Source organism: Phyllostomus hastatus, unplaced genomic scaffold (genome assembly GCF_019186645.2).
Source record: "Phyllostomus hastatus isolate PE091 unplaced genomic scaffold, TTU_PhHast_1.1 phas_contig_1, whole genome shotgun sequence".
In the NCBI taxonomy this organism is placed as follows: domain Eukaryota; kingdom Metazoa; phylum Chordata; class Mammalia; order Chiroptera; family Phyllostomidae; genus Phyllostomus; species Phyllostomus hastatus.
In genome coordinates, this window is record NW_025333498.1 from 46,642,671 (window position 1) to 46,670,646 (window position 27,976).

A 27,976-nucleotide genomic window follows, 5' to 3' on the forward strand; every position below is an offset into this window, starting at 1 on the left:
ACAACAAAAAGAAAACGGACCAAAACAAACAAAAAACACACCTTACAAGGCTTCTGAGTTGGGAAAACAGGTAAATAGAAAATTAATTTTCTCAGAATATAAGGAATACAGAAAAAAGGAGCAGATATAAGAAAGTAAACCATCAGTTTACAGACCTATTGAGATTAGAAGTTCTGATATAATAATGATGGTGATGAAGGTAACTACTACATGTATAGCATTTTGTGAATTAGAAAACTCTCTCTAAATTTTATACTTGATGTTCTTTTAATGTTTATTTGGAATCTGTGGGAAAGGTGATCATTTTTTTCTCTTATCTTTAGAGTAAAGATTAAAACATTCACCCTCAAAATGAACAAGAAACTATCTCAGGATGATTTAGGTAGTAAGATATTAAAGTGGGGATTTAACTCAGTTTTTAAGCTTTGGTTATGTATTATATGGCATTAGAGTTTCCAGGAACAAAATGATCTCCAATCATGAGCATGTTTTTCAAGGTCCATCCAAACAAGAGATAAGAAAAAAAAAGAAAAAATATACTGTAGTATTTTTCCATTTTAATAATTAGGTTTTTACAAAATTTTAAATATAGATGATATGAGTTTTTTTAGAAATGAAGAAAATTGCATAAATTGTTACAACTGTTATGGGAGAAATGCCCTTCTTGCTGATACAGTAAAGAATTACAGATTAGCAAGTCTATTAGAGTACAAGCAGGGTTTATTAGTGATACTTCTCATTAGAGACAATTGGCTTTGCTGAGGTGGGGTGAAAGGCATAGGATCAGGGCATGGCAAGGTAATTGTGGCAAGAACAGGGGTGGCAAGAGCATCAGTCCTTTGTTCTGAGGATTTATATAATTGGAAAGATCTGCGTGAAGAAGTTACATATTGATGGATGGGTAAATGTGGTGCCAGATTTCCTGGGGATGACATGACTACCCAAACTTAGGTATGTGTGGAGGTGTATGAGCCTGAATCCTTATCTTGCTCCAGACTTTATTGCTCATCTTATAAGACAGATATGTGACAGGAGGCAGTTAATTAAAGTTGAGGGCAGTTACACAAAGTTATTTATAGGCTCCTCCTATAAGGATTACAGATCTACCTCTGGTCATTACCTCTGGTCTGATCTACCAGAGGTAGGCTGTTAACTAAAGTTGTTTTATGGACTACTTCTTTGGGCACTGTGGATGCCCTCTTCTTCCAGGCCTTGGGTTGAATACACAGTTTCAAGGCTTTCTTTCCCAGATAGTGGAAATGATATATAGAATTCCAAGAGCTTCCTTCCTCCCATGCTAACAGTGTTTATTGTGATGCTGGAACACCTGACAATTTTATTCGACCAGGCTCAGGACTGCTGAGCTAGTGGGTGAGACATGTCTTCTTCCACCTCCCTAACTTGGTGTAGTATCTATCCTACTTAATACAACCATGCTTTATTTTTAAAGTATTTTTTATTTATTTTTCTTTTGTAATAGTCTTTCTTCCTAGGATGCTCTTTTGCTTTTTCTCCAGTTAGAATAACTTTCCATTTTTTTTCAGCAAAAGCAGACAGTATCAACTCTTCTGTGAAACATTTCCCAATGGTGCCTAAGTAGATACCATATATTGAACATATTACATTATATGACTGTTTTATTTATATTTAATTATGTGCTTATTCAGGTATAATTGGCATATACTAAATTAGTTTCAGGCATACATGCGACTATTATTAGTAGTATATCTCTCTATCTATATAGAAAGTAATTTCCTTTAGTATGATGGCCATAGTTTATTTTTAGTTTGCACCTAACACAGGGATTGTTAAAATCACTGTTCAAAAAAATAATAAATGGTAAGCTGGACATACAGAACACATATGGTTATAACTACAGGGACCTTGTACTTGCAACTATGCACAAACCAATATGTTGTTATGTAAATAACTTGTATGTTTCAAAGAAAAGAGTCATAAGGGAACTTTTGTTGTGAGGAAATGAAATTCATACCAGGAATGAAAATTCAGTTTCATATTTCTGTGGGGAACACAGAAATACATTATTAAACTATACAGTCACATAAAAAATGTTTCTTACCAGTTTTTAAACCTATATTCTCAACTTAGGCAAAAATGCACAGGAAGCAGATTATCATGCATTAATTTAATAATTCAAAATGACAAAAAACTACAGCTAGAAGAAACTTCTATGTATTTATTCCCCAAATTCAGAGAAAAGTAAAAACTGAGAGAAAATTTTAATTTATTTTTAAAAAATATAATCTATTATATTAAACTATAAAAATATCCTCAGGGATCACTGAAGTCTATCATGGTTACAAACAGACATTCTGTTGTCTGTTTACACTTGGTTATAACTTATGAATAGATAAGATTTGAGGCTCAGATCTTTCAGTTATGATCTTAGGTAAACATTACATATTTTATGGAGGAAATTTAGAACTCTCCTTTTGACATTTCCACTGAAATTTTTATTTCACAGCTTTATTTACAACAAATTGTGTACTTAGGTAACTTTTAAGGGACTCTGTTTCAGATGCTAAAATGACTCATATGTCTGGTACAGATTTATTGAGTAACTTGAAGAAAATATATATTAATGAACTTAACTATGGAAAAGAAAATCTAGTGATCAGAAATTAGCTATCCATAAGAAAAGAGACATAAAAATCTTGTGTTTATAAAGGTTTATTCATACTTGAGTACAATTCAACTATACTTTTCCTGTGTGCATGAGAATGTTTTGATAATATTCTTTTGGTTAATGAATACTTCAGTAGATGAATAGTGTAGCAACATACATAAAATTCATGTAAATCATGTAATAACATGAAAACTAGATCCAGCAGGTAATCCATTAGGTACATATTGGGTTAGCCAAAATCTCTGTTTAGTTCTATAAAATAAAAAATACATTTTTTCATTTCCACTAATAACCCTACAGATTTGGATATTTTGAGTAACTTGGCAATTTCCTGCTATTGGCTTCTAGTGGGTAGAAGCCGGGCGGGGGGGTGCTGCTAAATATCTTCCAATGCATAAGACAACCCCACAGCAAAGAATTAGTTGACCAAAATGTCTATAGTATCAAGAAACTTCGCAAACCACTTTTGACACCTTTGATCAGTCACAGCACCTTTTCTATATACTGCACAAATATTCTTTTGCATTTCAGCTGCATTTTTACCTTTCTTGAAATAATAAATTATAACATACCAAATATGTTGCTTATTTTCTTCTATCTTGAATATTACAATGGATACAAAAGTTCAACAGTTTTGGTAATTTTTTTTAATGCACAGTGATATGACAGGTATCACAGCACAATGTAACAAAATTGTTTTGAATGAAGTTAAAAACAACTAAGCACTATAAGAGCCATAGTACAGAAAAAAAACAAAAAGAACTTTTTGGCCAAACCAGTCTAATCCAGCAAAGCTTTCATTTAGAATGGAAGGGCAGATAAAGTGCTTCTCAGATAAGGTCAAGTTAAAGAGTTCATCATCAACAAGCCCTTATTTTATGAAATGTTTAAAGGGACTTATCTAAGAAAAGGAGATTAAAAAAAAGCATGTATAGTAAAAGGACAGCAAACTCACAATTATTAACAACCACACCTAAAGCAAAACCAAAAGAAACTAAGCAAACAACTAGGACAGGAACATAACCACAGAAATAGAGATCACATGGAGTGTTAGAACAGGGGAGTGGGAGGAGGAGAGAGGGGGAAAAGTTACAGAGAATAAGTAGCATAGATTGTAGGTTGAAAATAGATAGGGGGAGGGTAAGAATAGTATGAGAAATGTAGAAGCTAAAGAACTTATAAGTATGACACATGGACATGAACTAAAGGGGGGATGTGGGTGGGAGAGGGTGTACAGGGTGGAGGGGAGTGAAGGGGGAAATGGGACAACTGTAATAGCATAATCAATAAAATATATTAAAAATATAAATAAATAAATAAATAAATAAAAAGTATGAATGCAGATAAATAAAAATGGATAATAGTTGCTGAACACAGTATATGCTTATCAATATTCTAAGTCTTTTCTCTAATTCTCTTATTTATCCTCACAGTAAACTTTATGAGGAGAAACCATTATTATCCCTTTTCAGAATGAATAAGTCCAGGCTCAAGAAGGCTAATTAAAGTGCCCAGGTTCATGTAACTAGTAAGGGGTAGATGTAGAATTAGAACTACCAATTTGTTAAGGCTTGTTTGCTTAGAACTCTGTATTGTGCTACTTAAAAAAAGAACAATAATAAAGCTAGTCTATAAATCCGACAACCTGAGTTTTGCTCCAATTGTATCACTATCTCAACTGAATAGGACAAACATATATTCCTGTAAGGTCTCAATTTATTAGTAAAACAAAGTCTTTAGGCTAGTTGACCTTCAAGACCTGTTGCAGCATTAAAATCTTTCATTAAGTCATAATTCGTTCTAAAATCTGAAAGATATAAAGATCATCATTATTAAGGAATTGGTAATGCAGTTGTGAAAACAAGATTGATGTTCAAAAACTATCAATAAGCAAAAGATTTTTCTTACACCTTTTCCATGTAGGTAAAATTATCATTCCCTCTCTTGTGCCTCTATAGTAAAACAGTTTTCACATGATATGTTTTAATTTTTTAATTTGTTTTACATCCACTTCTATTGTATTCACTAAGAGAGATATGAAGGCAAAAATCATATCTTTTCATCTGTGTTCCAAGTACTAAGAAATATCTGCTATATAATATAGTCTCAATGAATTATTGTTTTAAATTATTGTTCTCAGTCTACTTAAAATGGATTTTGGGCTCATCAGAGATGTTCCGCCAAACCCTGACTGATGTGATTCAATGGACTGAGTACCAGCCTTTGACCTGACAGGCTGCTGTTATGATTCCTGATCAAGACCCATGCCTGGGTTGCAGGCCAGATCCCCAGCTGGACGCGGGCCCGAGGCAATCCATTGGTGTTTCTCTTATACATGGATATGTCTCTCCCCCTCTTTCTCCTTCCCTTCCCATCTCTCTAAAAATAAATAAATAAAATCTAAAATCAATAAATAAAAAATTAAAATGTTATTTGATTATGAGATCTGAGAACCCACATCATTACTCTTATGTGGGTTCCTACGTACACAATGAATGTGCTGTTCAATTACACACATGATAAAGAAATTCCCTAGACCAGCCTTGGCTGAAGTGGCTCAGTGGATTGAGCACCTGTTTGCGAACCAGAGGGTCTCTGATTCCATTCCCAGTCAAGGCACATATCTTGGTTGCAGACCAGGTCTCCCGGAGTGAGTGCTAGAGAGCCAACCCCACATTAATGTTTCTGTCCCTCTTACCTTCCTTCCCTTCTCTAAAAATAAATAAATAAAACTTAAAAAGAAAAGAAATTCCCTAGACCAGAGGGGGCTACAGCACAAGATCCCAAAGTATGTTTCCTTTGAGTGCTTCAGGAAAATAATTTGTCACTCAAAACTTTGTAATCTAAAGGGATATTACAATTGCCTCTTAGAGAATCATTATGTTTTATAGCATATGAAAGGCTCTGAAAATCTTACAATTGAAAAGATAATGCTTACTTTTTTAACAAAGCATTCCTCAAATCTATTAATCCTGTAACTTTCCTTGAAAAAGTGTGAACTAGCATGAATCAGGGAGGAATTTGTGGAGAACAAGGGATGATATGAATTACATCTGAATAAATATATCTATATAAGTGAACAGGCAGGAATAGGAAAATGATAGGATAAAAGTACATAAATCAAAATGTAGGACTTTAACTAAATACTCCAACTAGAGCTGACTTCACACATTTTAATAGTGGAGAAGACTAGTGGAGAAGTATATTTGTGCCAAATAACAGCAAGTTTGAATGGCAAGAAAAGTATTTCAGGTGTTGAACTCTTACTGATGTTATTTACGGTGATGTAGCCAGATGTTGACTCCATGAAATATGCTCTTCCTCCTTTTTTAACTTTGGTTCAAAATGATGATAATAGGCAATTAAAAATTTTCAGAATAAAATAAAAATTTAGAAATGCTATTATATGGATGTCAAACAATTTGAAATGTATAGTATCCTTAATGATTTCAAAAACATTATTATGCACATGCAATAATTTGAATTGCTTTTGTTGATATATTTTAATGAAGAACACTTTTTTTCAATTAGGGGATGTTTTAATTGCAATTTCAAGCAAGTTTAGAGGAAACAACTAAATAGAAATATGAAGACTATCTCTAGTTAAAACAATTTTGTATGTTCATTTTAATATGACAAGTTAGTAAAATACTACTTTTAAGGTTTATTTGCTTATATTTAGTTCTTAAAAACATAAAATGGTTATGTAGAAGCACAATGAATTTGGTCATATCTAATATGTGTGAGAGAAGCTGGCATAATCCTATTACATCTATTAGGAAAACAAAATTGTTATGTTAGTGTTCCCAAAATTCAGGGGTCAGAAAGGCATAGAGAAGTGTTCTAATTTATTTCAATGAGCTAAACAATCTTCTGATCATTACTTCTTTTTCATTCAGTTTCTTCCTTTTATTTATCTGCCATTATCTCAGCAAGTTGCTTCTCCATAAATTTACTTGAAAAGAATAGATTTGTTTCTTTCAAGAGTATTTTACTCATATATATTGGCTTTTCAAAATAAAATATTTCAAGATTAAACAAAATATAACTCATTAGTTCTAATGATTTGAGATTTTCAAAATATTTTCAGAATAACATAGATATACAGAAACCTTAGGAATTACAGTATTGCTTTATGCAAAGCTGAGTGTGGTACTTCCAAACTCAGGTTGCTGTTCAAGTTTTGCCTCTAAGAGCTCTCTTTGATTCTCTGCTCCCAAAATTCTACCTTTTGTTTAGTTTTTTTATCAAATATATAGTTCCCATTTTCATTCCATGCTTAATTAGGACTCAATGATAATTTTGCTAGCAAATGAACATTTTTATTATTTTTATAATCCATTATCACTTGCCTTTATGCATAAGCCCCCAAAATAATTATCAATGCAAAAATGCATATTTCTTTATTTAGAAGTAAAGATATATAGGTATATAATTATTTATGGTATCCCTATAGTTGATTATTATTATTTCTAAAAACCTTTATGTTTTCAGTGTGTGTTTAAAATGTCTGACTAAATTTATCAGTTAGAATTTTTGAGAAGTATTTTAATTTAAACTAAATATTTTACTTTTAAATAATATAGAATAATTATATACCATGTTGTTTTAATTATATATCTTCAAATATTAATAACTAATTGTCAAGTATTCTATACATACTAAAAATAAAAGATGAGGTCTGAGAAAATTAGTTTGCCTAATGGATTTTAATTTTATAGTTAGAATGTGAAAAATCCATTAAGGATCCTCTAACTCCAATTTTGAATAATAAAAATAAAAAAAATATTCAAAAACATAAAGTCACTTTTCCTATTATGACAAAAACAAATGGTGTAATTAGAGAGAATTTTCTAATTAATTTCTGTACAAATGCACACATACCTGATATACATACATTGTATATTATGGAATACACTGTCTATATTTAAGGCAATTAGTTTTAGTGCCAATATTACTCTATTTTACTGTTTATTGAGCACTGTCTATAGTATTGTACTCTAGAATTTCTAGTAATTTAAATCATGGTAATAGAACTCTCTGTGATGATGAAAATGCTCAGTATCTGTGCTATTGGATATGACAGTCAGCAGACACATGGTTATCAAACACTTGAAATGTGGCTAATGTGACTCAGGAGCAATACAGTTTACTTGATATTATTGTCTTTAATTGATTTGAATTAAAAAAAGTCACAAATAGATAGTGGCTAACACATTGAACAATTTCAGATTCAAGAAAATACAGTGGATTTCTCTGTAATTCATTTATTTTTTTTTTACAAATGGCAAACTCATATGAAAGAAAATCATATATCTGGACAATTTTACACTCCAACTTCACAGATGTGTTTAGAAGTTTACATCTGTCAATATTTATATATTATTTTGTATACTAATGAACACATGCTTAAAATTATAAGGACATTTAAAAGCATGCTATGTGTTACTAAAAAAAATTTAGGAAAGTTTGCATTGAAGTATGTTTCTTTGAAGGTACTATTTAAACAAATACCAAAACTTCATTATGGGAATAGCTGAGCAAAGACATGAAATTTTGTGTGAGGTTTTATTCCTGAAGTGTCTGAAAACAAAATGGCTATTGATTTTCCTTCCTAGGTATTTGTATTGGATTGACTGCTGTGAATACCCTCACATTGGTCGTGTTGGAATGGATGGAACCAATCAGAGCATTGTTATAGAAACCAAGATTTCTAGACCTATGGCACTAACTATAGACTATGTAAACCATAGACTCTACTGGGCAGATGAAAATCACATTGAATTTAGCAACATGGATGGATCTCATAGACATAAAGGTCAGTCTAGTAATACAAATAATTCAGTATTTTACCACAGAATAAAATATTTATTTAGAAAAAAATGTGTATATCCATTATGTATACTTTCATCAAATGCAGTTAATTTAATGTTAGTTATTGTATTCCATGATGATATTGGTAAATAAGGAATTAGATATATTTATTTAAAACTTCTATAATCATGCAAACATATTATTTTGACACTTCAGATTTTCTCTAATTTTGCTTTCCTAAGTAGTTTTTATAATAAATAAACAATATTTTTATAAGTTAATATAAATATGTATTCTAATTGAATTGAAATGGAAGAATAGTAGCTTGTAAAGATAAGCCTATTACTGCAATCTGGTAGGGTTGAGTTTTCTATTTTTAAATTTTAACTTTTATATTTATATATATATTTTAAATTTTATGTTAATCGTTGTTCAAGTACAGTTTTCTGTCCTTTACTCCCATCCCAGGGCGCCCACCCACCCTCCCCACCTCCCTCCCATTTCCATCCTCCTAGTTTTTGTCTGTGTGTCCTTTATACTTGTTCCCGTATACCCTTCCCCTTTTCCCCTGAAATTCCCCTGAAATTCCCTCCCCTCTCCCCTAAGGGGTTGGGTTTTCTTAAAACACTAAGTTGATGTATAGTTTTTTAAGGACGGTGAAGCAATATTATTTAAAAGTTATCAATTATATTACATGCATGATTAAATTTGGTGTTTTCTAATCAACAATGGCAATAAAAATTAATGTGGAAACAGTTTTAAAATTAAAGTAACATTTAAGAATGTTTATAATCTAAATATGAATGAATATAAAAACTCTAAGTATAAAACAAATGAATGAAGCAATTGAATATGAGGGAGGTAGCACTAGAACTAGAGATGGGGGAGAAGTCATAGAGAAAAATTTGGTGAGATGAGAGAACTAAGAAGAGCGATGGAGAAAGACATCATAATAAAGAAGAAGGGCACAGATGAAAAAGAAATGGGTATATCAGGATCCATAAACAATTCAAATGAACATTCAAAATATTTTAGATGTAGGTGTTTTTTTAAGGATTAGACTTTCCCTAAATAAAAAAAATCACTTTCTATTTATCTTTAATGACCTATTGTCACCTGTGCTATTAGGTGCTTTTGTCTTCAAATATATCATGAAGTACAACTTTCACAGAGAGACTCCAAAGAAAACCTACAGATTAGTGTGGTTTAGCTTGTCAGACTGTTTTCTTCTCTGCAGTGAGCTTAGAACAAAACCCGTGGAGGAGGGCCAAGGAAGGGGTGATGAGAAAGAGTGTGAGGCCCCGAAAATGTATGGAGTCCTGAGAAGGATGAGACACTAAATAAATAAATGCATTTAAATGAATGAATGAAAAAATAAATCTTACTAAAGTTGTAGTATTTCATAATTTTGCCCAAGTCCCTTTCAACAAATATATCCTTCTACCTAAAAATGTTCACAGTTTTAAGAGCTTCTTTTTTAAGGGTAAGAAGAATCAGTTATGACAAGTATAGTTGAATAAGTCACTTCTTTAGCTGTTGGCATTCCAATTATAAAGAAATTCTTCAGGATGTAATCTGAGTGAAAAATGAGTTAAAGATTACATTAGGATTTTAATTACAGCAAAAATAATGTTGACAAGTTAAAATCACATTTCGTGCATTCAGCAGTTATATCTCCTCCAAAAAAAAAATCAATAATGTAATATTTTGCAATATCCTTAGATGATATTGTTTTATTGCTGCAATCAGAATTTTACCCATGTAACCATGAACCTGTTTTTAGCTACATACACAATACTAAGTTGTTGTGAATATATTACTTTGTTCTAAAATTTGACTGCACAATAAAATGTAAAAAATATCTGGCCAGCTATTGTAGCATCAAATACTTGCTTATTTTATTTAAATCTTACTGTTTAAATGACAAAAACTATAGTTAAAAATGTTTAATAATGTTTCTTAAAAACTATTCCATCCTATTCCAACACTATTGATTCCATCCCCTACTCATTATTTAAAAATTATGTCAGATATGTAGGTAACTAATGCTTTGGAAACTTAATACAAAATTTAATGAATATAAATGAAGTATTCCTTAAATATAGAACTGGTGTTAACTTTGAGTAGAGGGATATATATATATATATATTATATATATATATAATATATATATAAAACATATATAATGATATATTTTAATATATATAATACATAATATATAATATATAATTATATATAATAATATATTAAATGATATATAATTAAATATATATATAAAATGAGAAAATGGTACTAAATCTATTAAAGAGTGAAATATGTAGCTGACAAGTATGCAGGTATGATGTTAACATTTTAAAATTTGATTTTGAAAATACCTTGTGGCTTAGGGATGGGATTGGGGAAGGAAAGTGAAAGAGTTGCTGCCTTCAGAAATATTTTCTCCTGTAGTCTTTCTGAGGAAGCCTAAGGAAAAATTCATTAAGTGTCTTATCAGGCATCTGCCAATATCTGAATGTAAGCCAGTAATCACCTGGTAGTTACTAATGAGCTACTAATTGTAAGCAGTCTGAATTATGCCAATTTCACATCCAGTGAAAAAAGAGCCATTTATTTGCCATGTCTGAAAAGAGAAATAGGACTTTTCTGCTCTTTGCATTTGCTCCACAGAAACACAGAGAATGCTCTTGTCTTCTAGGTATGTATTTAGAGGTGGGAAATGAGACATATCAACAATAACTTGTTTATTAGTTTGTTCACTGACTTCTTTTTCCTCTTCACTAAACTGGCATTATTGTTCTCATTTATTCTATATATTAAAACTGGAGCCAGAGCCCATCAACAGAGGGAGATATATCAATCCTGACAAAGTAATTTGAAAATACGAAGGATGTATGAGAAATTTCAGTACTATGGTCCTTTATCATAAGTCAAATTTTAATAAGGCAGAAAAATTAAACTGAGTTGCACTTTACATTTCAGAAAGCTTTTCCCCCAAATATGTTCTGATTTAAATGCAGATCTGTTCTGTTTATGCATTATTTGCATAAATGAAGCATTGTTTTGTTATTATTTGTCCAGCCAGACATCATTTAAGGTTCTGAATTCTGTGTCCTAAATATTAAATCAGATGACTTTTGAGGTGCATCTGACTTGCAATATGCTTGGTCATTTCTGGCATCATTTTTGTACCTCTTCTGTTCTATGCACTTTTCTACCCAGTCCAATACAACACTGCAAAAATTAAAATAATAATAATAGTAAATTAGTCCATTTGCTGGTTTAGGAACATTAAGGTGTGATCTTAGTCAAATGAGTCTCTAGTTAAAAAAGCCTGTGCATATCATTCTACTGGTTTTTACTCCAATAATTTTATTATAGTATGAAATATAATAATGATAATTTAATATATTAGAATACTATGAAAGCTACTGGATAACTGAATCACTTTATTTTAAATCAAATTTTCATTGATTTTTTAAAAACTTCTCTGATTTTAGCCCTGGCTGGTGTAGCTCAGTGGATTGAGCATGGGCTGCGAAGCAAAGTGTTACAGTTTCAATTCCCAGTCAGGGTACATGTCTGGGTTGCTGGCCACAGCCCCCAGCAACCGCACATTGATGTTTCTCTTTTTCTTTCTCCCTCCCTTCCCTCTCTAAAAATAAATAAATAAAATCTTTAAAAAAATTTCTCTGATTTCTTCTCTTTAGATCTACCCATTCATTTATTCACTTATTCATTCAACAAATATTTACTGATTTATTTATTTATGTATTTAGTTATTTATTGTGCTACAAGTTATGCTAAGGCCTGAAATTACACAAATGAAGTATTTCTGTCTTTTAAGCACTTTCAGTTTAATGGAAAAAACTGATATGCAGATAAAATGTAAATCAGATTAGGGTTAGAGGTATATGCAAAATATTGTAAAAATGCAGGTAGAAATAAGGAAGTCTTTTCTAATGTGAGGAGTCCTTTCATAAGTTTGAGTGACATACTACAGGTTTTCTATATGGAGAAACATAGGAAGGATTCTTCACACAGAGGGAATAACAATTGCAAAGATGTAATTGAATCTTGAAACAGCATAGGGCTTACACAATTTGGCTATGCCTGGTAGTACTACAAGAGGGAGAAAATTCACTAGATAAACAAGGGCAAATTGGGGATAGACTGTGACAGGGCTTGTATGCTAAGTAATTTGGAATTTATCCTTTAGGTCATAGGGAGCCATTGATGGCGTTTAGTTGACGAGTACTATTATTAGACTTGACAACAGCATAGAAAATGAAAAGACCCTGGAAAGGCAACCAATTTAGAGGCTGTTAAAGTATTTTAGGAGAAAATACTTGAAGTGATTATAGCTATGGGAATGGGGATAAAGTTTTATGTTCAATAGTTATTTAGCAGAATAAAGAGGAAAGATCTATAAGCTTGGAATAGCAGAATTCTTGGTGGTTGGGTTGAAAATATTAAGTGAAAGATTCATAGTATTATCCACTTAGGAAAAAAAGACCTCTCTTTTGATGACTTACTAATTTCATGTATAATTGTAAAATTTTAAAGAATTAAGAGGTAGGAGGTGGGGATGAGTGGGACAGAAGAAGTGGTGGGGGGAAAACGGAGACAACTGTACTTGAACAACAATAAAAAAGAATAAAGAAAGAATTACAAATATAAATACTGAATGTAAGTTAGGGATTCTTCTTAAAAAGCTGTTTTGATGAGCGGTACATTAATTTTAACAAAAGATTCCACATCAAAGAAATTCTAAGGATGTGTAAATGATTTCTACTGCATCTTTTCCTAAAAAGCATTTCAGGACAAATGATGGTTTACCTATAAATAAATTTACACATAAGTAAATCTCTTATTTTCTATGTTCTCTTGAGATATAAAATATGTTCAATGGAAGACTTGAAAATTTCATGTTCTTCAGATTTAGATGTTTATTTTTTAAGTTTATGTATGTTTTTATAAAAATGAGTAATTCTAAATAGTATTTATATTTTTCTTATATGTCTATGTACTTGGGACTGGTTTCTAACCACTCCCAAGCCACAATTCTTCTGACAGACTTAGGCTTTTACTGTATTTTTCAGACTATAAGACACATTCCCCACCCCCAAATTTGGGAATAATAATGGTTGGGTTTTTTTTAATTTTTAAGGTTTTATTTGTTTATTTTTAGAGAGGGAAGGGAGGGGGAAAGAGAGAGAGAGAGAGAAACATCAATGTGTTCTTGCTACGGTTCGTGGCCTACAATTCAGGCATGTGCCTTGGCTGGGAATCGAACCTGCGACACTTTGGTTCGCAGCCCTCGCTCAATCCACTGAGCTATGCCAGCCACGGCCTAATAATGGTTGTTAATGATGCTACTGTGTTCTGTTTACATTTACATTGGTAAAATATTATGTCATTTATGTTATTAAATATTTTACCACAGTTTTTTCTTCAAAAATTTTTTTCCCTATTTTCCTCCTCTAAAATCTAGGTTTGTCTTATGGCCCCCAAAATATGGGTGATTTGGATAAGAAGTAATAAACCTTTGCTAAAGTACAGATTTTTAAGTGAAAGCACATTTTCAGAATGGAGAAAATGAACCCTTAAGTTATTAAAGAAAGCATGGGCAACCTGAAGATGAGGGTGGGTGTTAGATGAGATCTATTCTAAACAGCTTTGAACCATGAAAAGTGTATGTAACTTCCCTGGGCCCCATCTATCAAAATCAGGATGTTGGAGAAGGCGTCAAAGGAGGATTCTAGAACTCAGATTCTGTAATAGGTGGATTACACAACACTCTCAGAAACTTTGTCAAATCCAAAGGTTTTGACTTCAGGTCTATCTTCAATTTAAGCCTAAGAGAGGTTGGACATTTGTAATGATCAAATGCTTGCTCACTCATCCTTGATGAAAATCTCAAATTGCCAACAAAATACTCATTTCTCTGAGCCCTATTCCAAGAGCTATTCACACCTTTTACTGTCGAACACTTGTGAACTGATCAAATCAACTGGAGGAGAAAACCTATTTTCTTGAGCATTACATTCTATTAGATGCTTTGTATATACTATTTCATTTTTTGGCTTTCAGTGAAATTTTTCTTAGTCTACTACTGGGATCCAGGAACTGGAGCCATCTTATTATAAACTAATGCTTTTATTAGAAACCTACTGTGTTTGAGAAACCTTGTTTGATGCTATACATGCTCTTATAGTCATTCCATCAAGGAATAAGATGCTATAAGCAGCATTAGAGTCATTTTGCTACAAGGAAATAGGTTTAAAGAGGTTAAGTAATTTCTCCAAGGTCAAATAGCTGGTAATCAGGAGAATCCAAATTTGAACAATGAAGATCTAACTGGTTCCAAAGCCTGTTTTCTTTCCATTATTGACACCGCCTTGCTTTTGAACAGATGATAAAGGTTGTTGCCTACTTGTTATAATTTCTAATATCAATAGTTACAGCATAAATGTACAGTAATACACATGACTCGGGTATATGTCCATACCTGAATTTCTTCAGGTTAATTTAAATAGTAGACCATAGATAAATTGCAAAATATAAAGATACTAATAAAAATGTAAGTCAATGTAACACAATTACTAAAAGAAGCATTTGTCTTATTAAATATGAATATTTTTGTTTGTTTGAGGGAGTGAAGAGAACAATAATGATCCTTAAAAATAGACATCCTGCTTCAGTGGGATGGTTTGCTGTTACAGTTTGCCATTCCAAATGAACTACATCTCCTGCCCATCCAAAACTTTTAAATCTTTTTTAGAGATTCATGTCACAGAATTTCTGAAATCAGGCCACAGTAAAGATTTTTGTCATTGATCTTATGCATTTCAAAAAAAGATTGCCTTCTCTAAGTTGAATGTCTATAATATAGGTTACAAATAACTCTTGAGATAAATTTTGGCAGTAACTTTACATATCTACCTAAACTTAGAGTTTCTATTTTCCCTTTAATGAAAGAAATTAAATATCAGAAAGTTCTGTATAGGCCACAATTTCAATCTGTTTGCTTGTATCAAAGTACATAAATTCAGATGTAGTTTCCTCACTTCCTGTTAGTTGTGCTGTTGAACTTGAGATATATTTTAGATGTAGTTATTTTTTTCAGAAAATACTGAAAATAATGTGTGAATAGAATGACAAAACAGTGAACTAAAAAAGGTATCTTTAACCTTGAGCTTTAAAATCTATTCATTCTAGTATTTTTTTTCAGAATATTCCATATCACTGAATGATTTAACTTTCTGTTAAATCAGTTAGTCATGGGCATATTTTATCCCACATACTCAAAAAATATATACTTATATAACTGCTGATCTCTTTGAAGAGCAATGATTGCATATGCCTCTAAACTATAGTTTATCACTAAGCTATCTTTTTTTTGTTAACAAACTGTCTAAAACTCCATGCAATTACGTTGACTATGGCTCTTTATTGATTTCAATACCCCTTTCCTTGAAGATTCTCATACTGAAGTGGCAGTAGTGTAGTACAACTCTGTTGTTCATTTCTGCTCTGGGAACCAAAGTGTGTTGTGACAGGGCAGTTCTGTTTGGATTTAAAAACCCATATCATAACCCAGGCAGGTATTGTCTAAATCACGTTGGAAAAGGAATCCAGATCTTAGCATGCTCCTGATGAAAGAGCATAAAATATATTTAAAATTTGTTTGTTTGTTTGTTTTTAATTCTGAATGGGAAAGAAAACACTTCAAAAGACAAAGGGAATGATTTGTGCTCATATAATCTGAAAGTCATGGCTTTTGCATTTGGGTGTTTAGAAAATTTAAATGTCTATGGAAATCCACTAGAAAAAGTGTAGGGAAGCGAATGGATGCCATCCTCCAATTTTACAATATTCTTGAGTGTTTATTTCTTGGCATGTAATACCTTAAAAAAAATCCTATCATTCATAGTCTATTACAAACAGTAGACTTCACAGGCTATTTTATGCTAATGATGATGATGTGCTACTGTTTACAATACAATAAAAGTTAATGGAAGGAAGAAAAATACAATTCGGTTTCTATAGAAATGTTCCTGAACCAGTAAAATAAATTGAAATTAACCGTTGTTCCTAAACATTCTTAGAATTTCAGTGTCAACCATGTCTTTTAGTTTTGTCCCTTCAGTAAGACATGCTACATTAAATTGTGTACATTTTTAAATATAGTAATATTTTGTAGATGTCATATATGTTCCATATATTATTTTTAAATGGTGACATTTTAAATGTTTCCTAGTATGAGTTTCAGACACTTTCAACATTATTTGTCCCAAATATGACACACTGGGGCACTGGTAGACTTGGCTTTGGTCCAGGTTACTCTCTAATTTAGGCTTTAACACATCCTAGTTCAGTATTTCTTCCATAGCTTAGACCTTTTAATTAATCAGTGACTTTCTAACATATCTTAAAAGAATTGGCTGAGGTTGAAACTGGTGTAAGGACGTACTATTCTTCTTTTCTCACTTATCCTTACTTATTCCTAGTACTGGGCTACAATGCATTTGAAAATGCTTGTAATACAGTACACTCAACAGTTTTTATTCTACAGGCATATTTAGAATTGTAAAAATGTGGGAAGCCAGGCATTAAACTCATGTAAATGTCTCTACTTGGTATCTTCCTCAAATGAAAAGTGCTTCTCAAAGGCTTCAGGTTTCATTAAAACTCTAACAAAAATTTTCCTAATGCCTATGTGTGGAATATCATACCTCATATTAATTATTGATGGTCAGCTCTGCAAACACATTTTCAAATGTCTATGAAGGGTTATATCACCAGCAGAAAAACCTAGAAAGTTTTGCAACAAAATATCTTCGCCGAGTACATGAACAATGTTGTTTTGTTTACTTTAGAGACTGGAGCGCTGCATACACCATTGAGGAAAGATATTTATAGGCACAGTCTAGTTTTCAAAATAAAGGTACTATAATTTTCATTATCTGCTTTTTACATTCTCACATTCATTAACAAGAATATTCTTTTTATTTAAAAAATTAATCTTCTAAGGATATATTTATTAATTTTAAAGAGAGAGGAAGAGAGATAGAGAGAAACACTGATGTGAGACAGAGACATCAATAGGTTACCTCCAATAGGTGCCCTGTCCAGAGGGATTCAAACCAGCCACCTAGGTATGTGCCTGACTGGGGATTGAACCTGCAACCTTTTTGTGTACAGGACAATGCTCCAAGCAACAGAGCCACCCAGCCAGGACAGGAATATTCTTTTCAAATGTTAAATATTAAAATGGCCATATTTGAATTTTATTATAAATAATTTAAAAATTATGTGAGAGAGGGGAAGGGATTGAATTTCATTAAACTAAATATTCCTAATGTATACCTAATGTACTTATTATCTGATGCAACAAAGTAGGTGAGAAATACTAGAAAAAAAATGGACAAAGAATGACTTCAGCCTCTTAATAATGGCTTTAATTTAAAGAAGAATCCTAAATAATTTGTATATTTTGCCTTGAAATATTATATTTATTTTAAAAAGTTATTTCTTACACATTTAAGTGTTTAGTATGAATTACTCATTATTAAGGAACACACAATTATTATTTGGACATTTGATCAGTGTGAGTATTCAGAAGGCAGCCTCATTTAATGGACCCCCAAGAAGGATCAGCTCTCATCTGCTATGCATTACACATATGCTGAATGGAAGAACTCTATTTTTTCTCCCATTCAAAGTCATTTTGGTGCATAAAGTTTTCGAAAGATTATGAAAATTTGTACTAGAAAATATAAATTTTGAACAATTTATAACAATATTTGGAAATGCTGGCTATCTTTAGTGTTCCTGCCTTTTCTTAATGCTTTTATTCATTTTGAAAAATGGATTTTGGAGGCAGTGGCCTGGTACCATTTAAGTGGGGTTTTACGAAAGAGTGGGCAGGAAAAATATTCTTTAAGGCATATGTTTAAATGGAAGATTTTGTATCCTTTTGTAGATGGTTCAGAGGAAGTAATTATTTTAATAAAATATTCTACAAATAATAATGTTGAAGGGGATGCATAATTACTGTCAAAGAAAAACATCTGATGGCCCTAAGTTTACATAAAACACACTCTTTTTTGATGGGTCATGTGTTAACTAAAGCAGTCTCTGGAAATTAGTACACGTAGCCATTTTCCCACCTACCCACTCTTTTCTGTTACTCTCCATTATGTAGAAACCATTTTCATCAGCCCACTGACCTCTGTCAGGAACACTTGCCTCACACAGCATGTTACACCACGTCCTTCTATTGTCTAATTGTAAATCTGCTTACCTGCCTACGTTCTTTCTGAAGTCTTTGTTTAATCTCACACCATTTTTTCAATGCTAATTGGTTTTATCTTTTTCATTACTTCCTTTTGGTTTCCATGCTCTACTTCAATTCTATTCTAGCTTTTCTACATATCTTGTATATTACCCTTCTAGGAAAATAGTAGGGGATATTGTTACTATCAGGGTGTCTCAGAAGAAAGCATTAATGCGCATCTTGAACCTGTTTTCTGAAGATACATGTTTTAGTCAGGCTATATAGTTTGCACTATATTTTCCAGGGATGGATTCCATTAATTGTTATTGACCAGAGAAGAAATATGTGAGATAAAAAAAAAATATTGGAGATCTTAACTGGAGTTCTAGCCATCTTACCTTTGCTTCTTTTCCATGTGCCATATGCTAGAAGGCTGCTCTCTATGGACTGTATCACCCGGTTCTTTGGTCTTGTGTTGGATTTAATTCATGGGAAGCATTAATAGGAGAGTGGGTGGTAGACAAAAGAAGTAGTCATAATATTTATTCACCCACTTTTCCTCCATGCCCAGCCACTGTGGATTAGCAGTGTCTAAATTCTGGCTGAGTTCCTCTGACAAATGGTTTCTGCTCTTTGTGGATGGCTTTTTTTTTCTTAACTGCAGCTTTTGCTGTTTCTAATAGACCTAGGAAAAAACAAACAAACAAACAAACAACAAAAAAAAAACAGTCCATCACCAGTCACTTAGCCAGGCCCAAAGCTCTGTAAATAATTAAGAGAAAAATAATATGTCCTACCACTTTTGCACCTAAAACTGTCTTTGTTCATTAAGTTATTTTGAACTATCATTTAAAGTGTTCTCTGTTTAATACAGGACCCTTGACAGAAAAGAGATAGAAGGAGATTAAAAGGCAATGAAAAGTTAAAATAATTTTGCAATATTCCAGGTGTGAGGAAATATGTGCCTTTACTTGGGGCAATGATACCAACAATATAAAAACATGAGAGAGCCTTGAAGCATATTTTTAAAAAGAAGATAGGATTTAATGTTTTACTTGATATTCTTGTTAACTTTACTTTAAAGATCTAGGAGATTAAGTTTCCAATCCTAGTAGGTAACACAGTGAGAACAAGGTTGACCTTCATGATCACTGGATCATGCAAGTATTTCTTTCCAATCAGTACATAAGTTCTATATAATTAAAAAATATCAATACTTATGTTACTCTGTAATTATTGAATTTGGTGGTTGCATTCTATGAACTTCATTTTGCTTTTGAGAATACTGCTTAAGCCCCAATAGGTAATTTTGAATCATGAATTAATAGGGTATGTGAAATAATCCTATTAATTAGGTAATTTTGAATCATGAATTAATAGGATTATTTCACATACCCTATTAATTCATGATTCAAAATTACCTATTGGGGCTTAAGCAGTATTCTCAAAAGCAAAACGAAGCTCATCATTAGATCTTTAAAATAAATCTTGGAGGAGAGATAAGAAAATAATAGAGCATCAGTAGTAGAATTTCTGTTTAAGCAATAACCAAAGGGCAAAACCTTGTTGAATGTGTCATTACCCCAAAGTTATATCATTCCAATAACAGCAACTATGAGACATTTGACACAATGACAAATGAGAACTGGACTATTGGTATATTTTGTTCTTAAGAATTTAAAGTATATTGGTCTGAAATATAAAAGTAAAAAGGTTTATTCAAGAATATACTTGCTTAGCATGATAAATGTTGGCCAAAAAAAATCAATAGTATTTTAGTAGAGTACTTCTAGCTGTGAAGCCACAGTTAAGCTGAAGGCATATTATGAATTTCTACCTTTTCTATTTATCATAATTAATTAGAACCTTAACCAAATAGCATACAACTTGACTAAAAAAGAAAAACTCCACAAAGGAGTTTTTCTCTGATTTATATTTTGCCAAATATTGACTCTATTCTTATGCTAGATATAGCCTACGGCATAAAACTTGGGAACCTAGTGCTGGAGTGCGATGCTGGAAACAGTAAAATAAATAAAGCTGTTGAACAGAATAAAAGCCTAACTACAGAAAGCAGCTTTCAAATAGGCTTTAACTATATAATAAGTACTTGTTAACTGCAGCCCACACAATAACCTCTTTCTTCTTGTTTTGTGTGTGTGTGTGTGTCTAATGAATGCCTATAAATGAGAGGTTGCTTAATTTTTTTTTACATTTATCTTTTAAGCAAAAACTTTTATGTATGATAAGTGGTCATATTGTTTTTCTCTTAAAAAGGACAGCCAACATAATTTTGAGAAACATTGACTATTTTTTCATAAAATCTTTATTTTAGTATCATTAAGTTAGTTAAATGTTCTTCTCATGACATTTCATTTCATGTTTATATTTTGTCAGTTCTAGATGTCAAATTGCATCACAAAATATGTTTCTTGCAACTTTTATTTACATATATGTATAAGAGGTGTGTCTAGAAAAAGCCCCGCCATTGTTAATTTAATGAGAATGGTTTGTACAACATTGATATGACCTGGAAGCCAAGGAGAGTAGACTATAATGTGCATGTGTACAAAATGACAACTTCACTGTATTAGTCAGTGGGGGCAGTGGATGCTGTTGAGTGGCATGTGTACTGTGTGGCTGTCACATTCAAAATGACTGAGCAAGCAGAGCAAAGAATCTGCATTAAATTTTGCATTAGGCTTGAACATTCTTCTGTGGAAACTATGCATATGATTCAGAAGGCCACAGCTATGGGCAACTGGTGATTAGCAGCTTCATCATGGCAATGCACCTGCTCATGTATCACAACCTGTGCAAGTTTTTTGGCAAAACATCAAATCATCCAGGTGACTCAGCTCCCCTTCAGCCCAGGTTTGGCATCCTGTGGCTTCTGGCTTTTCCCAAAACTAAAAATCACCTCTGAAAGCAAGGATATTTCACATCAACAAAGAGATTCAGGAAAATGCTGATGGTCAGGTGATGGCAACTGAGAGAACTGTGTGAGATCCCAAGGTGCCTGCTTTCAAGGGGACTGAGGTGTCATTGTCCTATATGCAATGCTTCTTGTATCTTGTATCTTTTTAAATAAATGTCTCTATTTTTCATATTACAAGGCTGGATACTTTCTAGACAGACCTAGAAAGTATCTAGACAGATAATTTCTAGATACTTTCTAGAATATAAAATGTATATGTATGTATAATATATGTATATCTTGTATATATACTATTGTTACAGATATGTTACATATACACAGATACTTAATACAGGCATACATGTGTACACATATATCTATAAGGTAGAAATATGTAAATGAGTAAAGAGACAACAAAAAGCAAACAATTTTTCTCATTCTAAATCATGAAAATTTCTGGTACCAAAATATATGTTTTGGCTCAGAAAATCTCATTTACTCTCAATATGAATTGAATTCTTCATATGTTGATGGAAAACAAACATAGATTCATTATTTATAGCTATCATTTAGCAGTTAATATATAGTAATTTTTTAACAGAAGCTTAAGCAGATAGTCAAATTACTTTGTGAAGAGATTTAGGTTCTAAAGAGGAAATGCAAATATACTGCCAAGTTATGAGCTGAACCTCTACAAAGGCAATATGTTAAGATTTTGTTTGTTTTTGTTTTATTTTGTTCACTTGATTTTCATTGGCATTACCTGTGACGTTAAGGAAGTTGTCGCATTCTCTTACAATGTAGTTTATGGAGTCGGTATCATGTTGGGTACATTACACTAGATTTCTTCTTGTTAACATAAGTTTGTGTTTTTTACTTTGTTTTATTATTTTTCTTTTTTCTTTTTTTAATTTTTAAGGTATTTATTTATTTATTTGTTTGTTTGTTTATTTATTTATTTATTTTTAGAGAGGGAAGGGATGGAGAAAGAGAGAAACATCAATGTGCAGTTGCTGGGCGCCATGGCCTGCAACCCAAGCATGTGCCCTGACTGGGAATCGAACCTGACACTTTGGTTCGTAGCCTGCACTCAATCAGCTGAGCTACGCCAGCCAGGGGCACTGTTTTATTATTTTCCTGTAAGAAATACTCTGGTGGTTGTGTTTGATGCTGTTTGGGAAATAAGCATGTTTGCCTAATGGGCAGGCCTGGAATTGGCTTATAAAGCTACTACTTGGTAGTCTGATCTTCATTGCCAAAATCGAACAAATAAATAAAATTAAATAAAACAGATGGTCACCCTTGGCAAAGCGACTAATTTTCTTCACTTTCACTTGACTTTACTACATGCTTTATACATTCACTTATGTGCTATCTTTCTTCTGAAATAGGAATTTAATTTTCAAATTCCATAAATAAATATTGATTATCTGATAACAGGGGATTTGTGGTAGGTGATCAGTAGCAGCTTAGAGGTAGCAAACTGTCTAGTACCTAAATTATTCTGTCTAAAAATAATACACAGTGAATTACAATCAAGTATTTAAAAAATATTTTTTACATGGAGCTTATGAAATTAGTCCCATTACTTTATATACTTGTATTAGTTTGCTAAGGTTACCATAACAAAATACCACAAACTGAGTGACTTAAACATGGAAATACATTTTCTCACAATTCTGGAGGCTAGAGTCCAAGATGAAGGTATCGGCAGGTCTGGTTTCTCCTGAGGCCTCTCCCTGGCTTGCAGATGGTTGTCTTCCTGCTGTGTCCTTTCGTGATCTTTTCTCTGTATGCACACACCCTTGTTGCCTTCCTCTCAAAAGGATATCAATTACATTGGATGAGGACCCCACTCTATGATCTCACTTAACCTAGTTACTTCTTTAAGGGTCCTGTCTCCAAATACAGTCATGTTGGGTCAAAAGACTTCAACATGTGTGTTTTGTGGGGACACAGTTCAATCTATACCCACACTTTACACAACTAGGTTGGCTTTCTTAAAGGCAGTGCTAGTAGATAAAGTGGCAAAGAATTCAGCCAGGGAATCTGATTTAGATTCAAATACCAGTATCTTAATTTGCTATTTTTCCTTCTATCTTTTGTCAAGTTACTTAAGTTTTTATACATTGTAGCTTGTAAATTCTCAAAATAGCCACTTTTTGTAAAGAAGTCAATTGAATCTGATGTATTGAGAATTTTTAAAATAATGACTAACATTTAGATCCATATTTAATGATGTAATTACTTCCTTTATATTTAAGAAAATATGAATTGAATGTTTGAGACTTTCAATTTTTTGGATGTTTTTATTGTATTTTGAAAATTTCCAAACACATGCGTCAATTGAATGGTAGTTATAATAATCACCCATCACCAAGATTCACTCAGTTGTTTACATGTTGTCACGTTTGTTTCATATTCCTGAAAGAATTTATACAGCCAAAGCAGGAAAGTGGGAATAGTTTGTATAAATAACTCAGACATGATTTATTCTGGCAACATACTCTTCATCTTTCTGTCCAATTCCACTTATAGCATTTTATTTTTATATTTTATTTTATCGTATTTTTTTCCAGATTCTTTATATACTCCTTCCCCCACCTCTGTCACCACACTGTTGTCCATGTCCATGAGTCCTTTTCCTTTTTGCTCCATCCCTCCACTCCCTAGCCTTCCCCCACCCACCAACTTAGCTGTCATCTTGTGCTCTATCTATGAGTCTGTCTCTATTTTGCTTGTTAGTTCAGCAATCATTTTAGTGATGGGCTCCATGTGTATAGGAATGGGCTCCATGTGTCTAGGAGAGCACAAAGATAACTAAGTCTAAACGTTTGTATTATGAGTGCACAACTGGATTTTTCTTGTTTTTTACATATTTTAAGTATATTTTATTGATTATGCTTTACAGTTATCCCATTTTTTTCTCTCCATTATCCCCCTCCACCCTGTACACCCCTCCCTCCAGCATCCCTCCAGCATCCCTCCCTTAGTTCATGTCCATAGGTCGTGTATGTAAGTTGTTTGGCTTCTCCATTTCCTATACTATTTATTCTTAACCTCCCCATCTCTTTTGTGCCTACCAATGATGTTTCTTATTCCTGTACCTTTTTTCCCCATTCTCCCTCTCCCACTCCTCACTGATAACCCTCCTTGTGATCTCCATTTTTGTGATTCTGTTCCTGCTCTAGATGTTTGCTTAGTTTGCTTTTGTTTTTTTCAGGTTCAGTTGTTGATAGTTGTGAGTTTATTGTCATTTAACTATTCATATTTTTTATCTTCTTCTTTTTCTTAGCTAAGTCCCTTTAACATTTCATATTATAAGGGCTTGGTAATGATAAACTCCTTTAACTTGAACTTATCTGGGAAGCACTTTATCTGTGCTTCCATTCTAAATGATAGCTTTGCTGGATAGAGGAATCTTGGATGTAGGTCCTTGCCTTTCATGACTTTGTATACTTCTTTCCACTGCCAGTTTGTTTTGTTGGGAAAATGGAGACAACTGTACTTGAACAACAATTTAAAAAAAAGAAAGAAAATTGAAAAAGTGAATATAATAATAATAATAATAATAATAATAATAATAATAATAATAATAATAAATAAAAGAATACTTCTTTCTAGCCCTTTCTTGCCTGTAAGATTTCTTTTGAGAAATCAGCTGATAGTCTTATGGGAACCCTTTGTAGGTAACTGTCTCCTTTTCTCTTGCTGCTTTTAAGATTCTCTCCTTATCCTTTATCTTGAGTAATGAGAGTATGATGGGCCTTGGTGTGTTTCTTCTCAGATCCAACATCTTTGGGTCTCTCAATGAATAGTATCTGTTCTGAGATAGATTCTGGCCAGACATTATATATTGATAATAATCAATGACTTAAATTATCACATATTTGTAGGAGTCTCATTTTATTTCTCTCATTTCTGTCTTCCCTGAGTTACAGTGAATTCTTTGATTATATTAGCCCCTTAGAATAAAAATAACAAATGACCAGATTTAAAATTCTACTTCTAGCTAACAATATAAATTAAACATTTAAATACAACATTTAAAAACTAAGGCTGTAAAACATACTAAGACTGAATTTTTTCAAATAAATTTTGATAAATTTTCAGTTGCTGCTGAATGAGAAATAGGACAAATATACTTAGTCATTAAAATATAATTTAGTAAACAAGTGCATATTACTTGATTTACAGTATCATTTTTCATTACTAAATTTTTCTCCAAGTTTCTAAAATTAGACCTGAAAATCAATACAGATAAATATATTGGAATGTTAGTGCAAATTGGGAATTTTTTTTACTTATTGCTTTTTAAATTTTTGAAAAAATACTCTATTATGTTTTAAAATTATTAAACCCTAAACCACCAAACTTCATGAAATAAAAATTCATATCTGTGGTGCTCATTCTACTGTTTACATTTAAACCCAGCCCTAGAATGAAAGCATAATTATAAAATAATTTGAATCTGCAACTAAACAGTTTTATGGCTGTTAAATCCACATAATACATTGTTATCCATCATACTTTTTTTCTCCATTTCTATCCCATCTCATTTTGCAAGTAAAAATACTCATAAAATCTCAGTGACTAAAATGGTTTATAGTAGTTGTATAGTCACTCTATCTCCAAATAGATAGAAATATCATCCTTGATATATAATTTAATCAATTTAAAAGTGGGAGAGCAGTACAATGACCTGCAGATTTAAGGATTTAGGTTAAGAACAACTGTATATAGATACAGTTTTTTAATATTCAGTGTTATTTGTTTCTTGTGAAGCCACCATTATTTGTGAGCAGGATAGTATTCATTTTCTTCCCAGTGGTTGAATGGAGTTAAATTTGAGCAAAGCACACTACTGTGCCAGATCCTGCATTCTCTTACCTGGTAATAAAGAATGCTGCCAGTCTGACAGGTTGTCACAGCAATTATTCACATGAAGTTCTGTAACAGGTGTATCTGTCAGCCCATGTAGTATTGAATATTTTAACTGGCAGTCTTCCAAGACTGAACATTAATCTTACCATCTCCTATTACAGTCCCTAATCAAGATATTCCAGGGGTGATTGCACTAACATTGTTTGAAGACTACATCTACTGGACTGATGGGAAAACCAAGTCACTCAGCCGTGCCCATAAAACCTCGGGAGCAGACAGACTCTCACTGATTAACTCATGGCATGCCATCACAGATATCCAGGTGTATCATTCTTATAGACAACCTGATGGTAATTATTCCTTCCATGATTTCCATATATGCATCAACATCTTTTAGTAACATTCCATTTTTGTTTCCTCCAAGGTTAAGTGTACATCTATTTTTGAGAAACTTTATTAGATTTTATTATTTAGCATAATTGTATAAAATGAATTCAGTTGATAGAGAGCACTGTCATTAAGGGATATAACTGAAAGCTCAATAATAGTACAAACAGTTTTTGATTTGTTGTGTTATATTAAGCAGAAATGACAATAATACATGTAGTTGGAGAAGTAGAGACTGAATTCTTAAAATAATTTATTTACAGAATAATTATAGGATCCTTAATTTCTGGAATGCTGGGTAAAATGAATTATATTTAAGTAGCTCTAGGATTATAAAAAGGAGAAATGTATTGTTTTTTAAAGCATGTGAAAATTCTATCCATTGTGATGAAATAAAGTAATTGATTATGTTGCTTAAAACAAAAATTTGGACTGGGAACAAAGCTACTACAATATTAGTTGTAGATCATTATTTTGTTGTTTTATTTTACATTAATAGTTTTAAACATATGTATGTCCATCTAAAATGCTTCTAGTCTCTGTTTTTGTTTTCTAATGGATGATTGTTTTTTCTACTAAAACACTTGTTTTTGTGGAAATGCATCCTTTAAATTATTTAGTGGTAAAATGAATGCCATTGGACATAAATAGAATTTTTAATAAAATAAAATTATATCTATTATCATTATATTCTTGATTATAAAGTTCTATTTAATTTTAAATTATGAAGTTTAAATATCTTGTTTCAAATACCATATTATATTATTGGTTTTGATTATTTTGTTTTCTTGTTGTTGTTGTTTTTTTTTTCATTTGTAGTCTCCGAACATCTCTGTATGATAAATAATGGAGGTTGCAGTCATCTCTGCCTTTTAGCCCCTGGAAGGACTCATACTTGTGCTTGTCCCACCAACTTCTATCTTGCAGCTGATAATAAGACTTGCTTATCCAACTGCACAGCCAGTCAGGTGAGTGGAAGTCTTCACATCATTTCATGGAATGCATGGGCAATCTGTTACAAAGGCATCATCTGAATTTTGTTTATTTG

The 27,976-nt window shown here is 32.1% G+C and overlaps 1 protein-coding gene across 1 annotated transcript in view; it reads left to right on the plus strand.

The window, feature by feature from the left end:
- Positions 1–27,976, plus strand: part of LRP1B (LDL receptor related protein 1B) — a 1,811,620-nt gene that overhangs the window by 1,556,681 nt on the left and 226,963 nt on the right. Inside the window, exons 61-63 of the mRNA XM_045853515.1 lie at positions 8,266–8,465; positions 26,703–26,891; positions 27,748–27,896. Coding sequence (XP_045709471.1) covers positions 8,266–8,465; positions 26,703–26,891; positions 27,748–27,896 — 538 coding nt within the window. The remainder of the gene's footprint in view (positions 1–8,265; positions 8,466–26,702; positions 26,892–27,747; positions 27,897–27,976) is intronic.